This window comes from Sceloporus undulatus, unplaced genomic scaffold, assembly GCF_019175285.1.
Source record: "Sceloporus undulatus isolate JIND9_A2432 ecotype Alabama unplaced genomic scaffold, SceUnd_v1.1 scaffold_632, whole genome shotgun sequence".
Classification (NCBI taxonomy): domain Eukaryota; kingdom Metazoa; phylum Chordata; class Lepidosauria; order Squamata; family Phrynosomatidae; genus Sceloporus; species Sceloporus undulatus.
This window is the reverse complement of record NW_024803552.1, coordinates 1-7,578: the sequence shown is the minus strand read 5'-3', so window position 1 is coordinate 7,578 and position 7,578 is coordinate 1. Positions and strand designations below refer to the sequence as shown.

General features: G+C 39.2%; 1 protein-coding gene across 1 annotated transcript; it reads right to left on the bottom strand.

The window, feature by feature from the left end:
* Positions 1–88: 88 nt before the first annotated feature.
* Positions 89–7,572, bottom strand: LOC121917766 (probable methyltransferase TARBP1). Its single transcript, XM_042443887.1, has 4 exons — positions 7,373–7,572; positions 6,131–6,330; positions 5,881–5,952; positions 89–1,344 (listed from the first exon to the last, which is right to left on the bottom strand). Exons 2-4 carry the CDS (start codon positions 6,325–6,327, stop codon positions 993–995), a joined length of 621 nt encoding a protein of 206 aa, XP_042299821.1. The 5' UTR covers positions 6,328–6,330; positions 7,373–7,572; the 3' UTR covers positions 89–992.
* Between the last annotated feature and the right edge of the window lie 6 nt (positions 7,573–7,578).

The window sequence follows — 7,578 nt, the reverse complement described above, 5'->3', positions numbered from 1 at the left end:
CTCCCCCAGGCAGAGGACACACTTGTCGTGGCCATCGGCCCTGGGGATTTCCACCCCGCACTTAGTGCATTGCTTGAAAGAGGCCATGGTAAGAGGAGTCCGTTACCAGTCCGAAGTCAAGCCGAAATCAGAGAAAGTCGTCAAGCCAAGAGAAAGTCCGTTTAGAATGGTCAAGTGAAAGTCCGAAGGTCAAAAGCCAGAGATTCAAATACACAGGAGCAAGCAATTGCTAACGAAGTTCCTTGAGTTGCTTAGCGCGGCGGAATGAAGGAACTGAAGACGAGCGGGCCACCAAGGGCCTTATATATGGGTGGGCGGAGTTACCGCCAAAAAGTTACAGAAAGATACATTGCTTTCTGCCTAGAGAGTCTAGAAGTTTCCGAAGATTGCTGCGCAGGCGCAGAATAAACCCATTTGTGTGATTCGCAGAGACCACGAAGAAGAAGCGATGTGACATCAGAGCAATCCAAATGATCTGATCACTTCTGGTCACATCACGGCCATCACTGCAGCCCCTAGCGGGTGAAAACTTCTCCTATGCCTTCCTGAATTGCCTACTCGTGTTTTAAGTGAAAAATGCATCATGGAGTGTTGGAAAAGTCTACAATACATACAGAGGGATTTTACTTTCAAATGAAGTAAATTGCCCTAAGCCGAAATCTTTATGTTACACATGAAAAAAAGTTTTAAAAAATAATAAAGACCAACATTTAACTCATTCAAAAAAAGGAGGAGAGTTCACATAAACTGTTTCATTGTTTCAAGACATACAATTTTTGGAAAAATTAGGTGATGGTGTATTTTCCCTTGGCTTTCAGATTTCAAGGTAAGACACTGGTTTACCTAAAACTAACTCAAAACACTGTTTACCTGTTCTTGTATAGTATATATTTAAAACACTTTTTGTTTCTGGTTAGCTACAATAACATCTAGATAACTGGACTGAAATGTTCATACATCTAACATCTTTTGAAACAATATCATTTTCTAGGTTATTTGCATTGTAAACAGCAATTACAGGAAAGCAAGCAAAAAATAAAAAGAATGATTCTCTCTGTGTGAAATATCAAGCATGCAACTGAGAAGAGGATGGTACTATCATGAATATTTGAACACAAGGACTGGCAGGGGTTATAGAGAGGTGGTCTCCCCAGCAACAAGAGAATCCAATCAGCAAAGCCTAGATGTACAGTATTCACAAAATACCGTAAATAAATACTTACTTTATCAAGCAGCTTCATGACAAAAACTTCTATAAACTCTTTGTGTAGCGTATTTGATTCATCTAGCAAGCAGAGAAATTTGATGGCACAAATTCTCACATAGTGGTCATCTCTGTTCATACTGCAATACATTATAGTACTGATACATAAAAATTATATATTACACTGTTTTTTGTATTATTCACTATAGCATTAACAATCAGGCTGCAGAACTAAAGACATATATAGGAGTAAGTCCCACTAAATTCAGTGGGTCTTACATCTGATGAAACATGCATAGCATTGCAGCATAAGTCACTCTCCTAATGTACATACAAAAGTGCTGTATGTTTTTTAAAGTTTAGATAAGGTGATTACAAATTCAACTGTCCATCTTCAAATGTTTCACATAGAATGCAAGAGTTTTATATGTGACTGTACATAATACACCAACAGCATTATTTTCTTGTTTCCCAGCTGTCCCTCTTCTACAATTAGTCCCTCCCTCTAGAAACTGTGCCAATTAGACATGCAGAGAGTCACATGGCTCTTAAATATTTCAATTGAAGTGGCAGCATCTACTTCTTACTCAAAAGGAATTTGCAGGTATCTAGTACTAGAACTAGGCTGGGGAAAAACTGCTTTAAGGACTCAGCAGAGCAAGGTTTGGGAAGAAAACAGATTTTGCTATCATGTCTTGGACATTCTATGAACAGCTTTATATCTAAAAAAAAGCAAACATGCTTAACATTCTTATAACTGCCCCACAAATCCAGTCTATGATCAAACTGGGCAACTTGGCTGTGAAGCTAAATAACACTTGTAGTCTTAGCAAGTAGATGCAAATACGTGCCCTGTCAGGATCAACCTGGCAAAAGCAGAATATATTGCTGGTCTTATCTATTCTAAGAGCAAAAAATCTTGTTAGCTTAAATTCATTTAGAGGTGGAAGAGAAAACAGTTATGACTATGTTCAAAACTCTTAAATTAACTCATACTGTCAGCCCTAGCACACAATAAAATTAAATTTCAATAGTGACATTTTCTTTCTATTTGATACAGACAGTAATGTAAGAGGATTTTTGTATTATTATTAATTATTATTAATATTTATTATTTCGATATTAAAGAATAATTACACTGTTACTTTATTAAAAGGGGAAAAACCCAAACCAAAAAGAAAAACAACTAGATTTTCTTATCTCCCTATTAAGGGCTTTTTCAGACTCATTCTTTTATTTTGGAACAGAACCTCCCAATTCTATTTTCCCACTGAACTGCAACAATATTTATCCTTCTCACACCTTACCCTGGGAACCACATCATTTTTTAATGTTTTCAGATATATTTTAACCGCATTAACATTGGGGTGTTTATATGCAGTGGTGAAAATGTTCATCTTACACGCTAGGCTGAACTAACCTGTTTGCTCTGGTTTTTAGCCAAGGAGTGCAGCTTTGGTCTGGTTTCCAACCGCTTTGGGGCCATGTGTCATCTAAATGCCCCACCTTCAAAGTGGTTGGAAACTACTTTGCCTATCTGGTCCACCCCAGTGTCATTATAGTACTGCAGAATAGCTCAAGTTCCATTTTTGTCAAAGCAACAGCATTTGGAGACAAAAACATTGATTTAAAAAGTCAGGTTTTCAAGGCAAAACATGTGAAATAACAGCCAGATATGGATGATGTGCAAAAACACCAACTGCAACCAGCAATTTCACATGAAAAGCCTCATCTGAAAATAATGGAAACAGGATATGCCAATGAAGGTGTGATGATTCCTTGAGAGCAATGGCGAAGTTCTCAGGTGACTGGGAACCCAGCCACCACAGAAGGGAACATGAAAACAAACTCTTTGACATGAATTAGAATCTACCTGGCTTAACAATCTATCTCTCTACTTGGTTAGTCCATGGGAACAGGAGCTAAAAACTAATTCAGGTGTTGAAAGAGTCTTGTCATGCTTATTAGGATTTATCCTATTTTTAAGCAGGAGATTGGCATGCCACATCACAAGTTGCTTTTGTAACTTCCCATGGATTCAAAAGGGATTCAAAATGGATATGCCATACAGCATGGAGGACTGTACCTCATTCACAACACACAAATGTTAAGTCCCTTTGGATGAATGAAGCTAGCTAGTCAGGTATTTCTCTAGGTCATGACCATGTCATGTTCAAAGGAACAGGGATATTATTTTTCTCTGATTCTTTTTCCTAATGAGCTATTAGCTGCCTAGTATAGAAATCTTTCTACTCTGCATCTATCGCGTCTGTGAAATCTCATCCAGCTGAGCTGTTCAGGGTGGTAAGGAGTTTAACACAACTGCCTCCCACCCAGAACCCTCTATTAGAGTCAACCATAGCTTACTGTAATGCTTTTAATGATTATTTCACAGATAAAATCTCTCGGATAAGAGCTGATTTGGATGCCAACTTTAAGTCAGAAGCAATGAGAGAGGCATCCAACGCCTCCGCTATTACTGTTAGACTGGATCAATTTGAGTCGGTAAGTACTGAGGACGTGGACAAGCTCCTTAGTAGTCTGAAAAAAACGACTTGCCCTCTTGACCCTTGCCCATCCTGGCTGGCTGTCCAGGGGGGTGATATAGTCAAACTGATGCTGAAAAATATAATCAATGCATCCTTCAGGGAGGGTACCCTGCCTTCTTGTCTTAAGGAGGCAGTGGTCAGACCACTCTTAAAAAAGCCCTCCCTGGACCCTCTGGATAGAAATAACTATAGGCCAGTCTCGTTGTTACCATTCTTGAGCAAGGTGATTGAGAGGGCGGTCGCCAATCAACTACAGGCAGTCTTGGATGAAGCTGATTATCTGGACCCATTTCAAACCGGATTCAGGGCAGGATACGGAGTTGAGACGGCCTTGGTCGCCTTAGTTGATGATCTCCGTCTAGGCATCGACAGGGGAAGTGTGACCCTGCTGGTGCTCTTAGACCTCTCAGCGGCCTTCGATACCATCAACCATGGTATCCTTCTGGAACGCCTGAGAGAGTTAGGTATCGGAGGCACTGTTCTACAGTGGTTCCGGTCCTACCTCTCGGGCAGATTCCAGATGGTGGCGCTAGGAGACAGTTGCTCTTCTAAAAGAGAGATAAAATTTGGTGTACCCCAGGGCGCAATATTGTCTCCTATGCTGTTTAACATTTACATGAAGCCGCTGGGAAAAATCATCCGGAGACATGGGGCAGGATGTTATCAGTACGCTGATGACACCCAAATATATTTCTCTAGGTCTCAGACTGATGCAGTGACTAAGGATGGCATCTCTCCTCTGAATGCCTGTCTTGGGGCGGTAATGGACTGGATGAGGGAAAACCGACTCAAGCTGAATCCAGGTAAGACGGAGGTACAGTACTTGTTATAGGAAACCCAAGCCCAGGTATGGAATTATGTCAGCCAGTTCTGGATGGGGTCACACTTCCCCTGAAAGACTCTGTCCGCAGCTTAGGGGTGCTCCTTGACTCGTCGCTTCACCTGACAGCTCAGGTAGATGCGACAGTCAGGAGCACTTGTTATCAGCTTCGGCTGATACGCCAGCTGCGCCCCTTCCTGGAGCAGGGAGACCTTGAAACAGTTGTACATGCGCTGGTCACCTCTCGATTGGACTTCTGTAATGCGCTGTACATGGGGCTACCCTTGTGCCAAGTTCAGAAACTTCAACTTGTACAAAATATGGCAGCCAGGTTAATTACAGGTACTCGTCGTACCGATCACATAACACCGGTTTTGAAATCCCTTCACTGGCTGCCAATTAGTTTCCGGGTAAGGTACAAGGTGTTGGTGATTACCTTCAAAGCCCTACATGGCTTGGGTCCAGAATACTTAAGAGATCGCCTACTTCCATACTGTCCATCCCGCACTCTAAGGTCCTCAGGGAAGAATCTACTTCAGCCAATAAAATCTAGGCTAAGTTCAGTCACCCAGAAGGCCTTTTCCATCGCAGCTCCGAAGCTATGGAATGACCTGCCGAAGGAGATCCGTGACATTTCTACTCTTACAGCCTTTAAGAAGGCTCTTAAGACAGATCTCTTCCGGCAGGCCTTCCCTACCTAGTTCTACTCCCCATTTACTGTGACTTATGTCACTCTGTCCACCAATTCTTCTCTTAAATTTAATGAGAAGAATTAAATTAAAATTAATTAAAATAAAATCCTTGCCTCAAGAAGAAGAGCCCTCCCTCCATGACATCATCATCAGACCTGAGAGGGAGTGAAAAAGAGAGGCCCAACTTCCATCAGGCCTAACTGTGAATGTACTCACTTTGCTCTCTTTAATTTTATTGTATTTTATTTATTTATTGTATTTTATTTTCTTTATTTTTACTGTTGTAACCCGCCTGGATTCCTTGTGATTGGGCGGGCTATAAATAAATCATTATTATTATTATATTATTATTATTTAGGACAATTCAGATACATATAAATTTGAGAGGAAAAGGAATTGTAATATGCACTTCAGTGGCTGGATTTAACAAGGATCAATGCTATGTTCTGTACTTGAAAATGTATAATGTAAACATACAATTTAAAATATATAATGTAAAGATACCATTCAGGGTAATACGTAAATTGAAATGCAAAGAAGTACAGAGTAGATGCAAAAGTGAATGCTATGAAAGATAAAGGTAAAATCAATGCTAAGTAAGTGACAAATACTGACCTTTCTGTAACAACATTTGCTGCACATTCCTCTCCCAGGTTTTCTACAAAAGCACATACCTCCTGAATGAGTCTAGATATTTGTGTTTAAAAGGGAAATAAAAAAAGAAAATTAAAGACTTTACCTACTCCGCTGTTATTACTTCTCAATTATAGTTTAAACAACCCAGCCACAAAAATCCAAAGCAAAGACTGACCATACACAACACAAAAATTAGATATTTTTTGTTTGCTTGCTGTCGTTTTTTTACCTTTGATCACGTCTGAAAACTGTTCCAAACAAACATGCCTCTATGAGAAGCTCACTGTAACTGCTGGCATTTGAAAATGCATTTTCTGCAGCTCTTGTGGCACCAGGAGTAGGAAATATCCAAGTGTGACAGCAATAACTTAACAGCACATTAAAAACTCCAGTCCTTGTAGAAGACATTTCAATTAACTGAAACATGATCTGAGAGAAGGGGAAGAAAATAAAGATCTTCCAAGAAAAGCATACAGGCAGCAATCTAAAATCATGCGGAAAGGGTGTTTTCCCTCCCTCCTGCACAACAGTTGTTTTGGATTATGGTCATAGAATTGTACTGACAGTGTTGTCCAGCAAAAGAATGTAGCGCTGGTGGAAGAGACTACTCTTCCCCTACCCCCATCCTCACATCATCTCTGGACAGATGAAGAAACCTCCAGTTAGGGATGTGGAGGACATGAAAGGGGGAGGGGATGGGTAGTGCAGTTGCATGAGTGGGTGTCCATGACAGAACCTGAATTTCATTCATTTAAATTCATATTTTATTTTAATTACTTAATTAATATCCTGACCTTTTTCCAATACGAGTGCAATTATCTCAACTTGACATAAATGAAATATTATTCTTTATTGAGTGTGACAGGTTCACTTTTCTAACCAAAGCTGATAAGCAAAGTGTGTAGGATCTAGAAGATGAATATGTTTAGTTGTCATTTCCTCATATAGTGGAGTGGACTTATAATGTAAATATGAAAAAAAGTTTATATTTTCAGAGATTTTTCAGAGAATGAGAAGAAAAATAAAGAACCTCATTTCTCATATACCATCCAGAGAGAATGAACTCAAAAAGATCAGTATTAAATTAAAGACAATGAGCCAATTCAGATGATTATATGTTGGCTCACTGAGGCAAGACATGAATAAGCAATGTACTTAAACATATAGTATGTAAGCCACAATTAAACCAGAATTTTTTTAATTAAGCATCACTTCTCATCTTGTCTGAACCAGGAAACTATTTGCCAGTTTCAGAACAATTTTAGAAACGCACTTTCAAATACTGCTTAATATACTGATTTGTTTTAAAACTATTATCCATAATTCCAGGTTTTAATCTCATCACAGGGTGTAGAAAAGAAGTTGCATGTACAGGCAAGAAGTTAGGGAATCTAAGCCAAGATACAATCATCTGAATGTTGCCAACAAAAATAAAAAAATAAAGACTTAACAGCAGTTGAAAATATTTTACCTCTTTTATCTTTGAATATATGTGATTCTTGTTCTTTGCAGCAACAGCTAGAACTTGTGGATCAAACACAAATTGAACAAAAGCTTTTAAATTAGGCCAAAATATCAGCTGTGTGTTGCTAAGAGAAGAGATTACTTTCCATGCTAAATCAAAAGCCTGTATGCACAGAGATTCAGAAGATTCCAGAAGCTAAACAATGGAAAAAA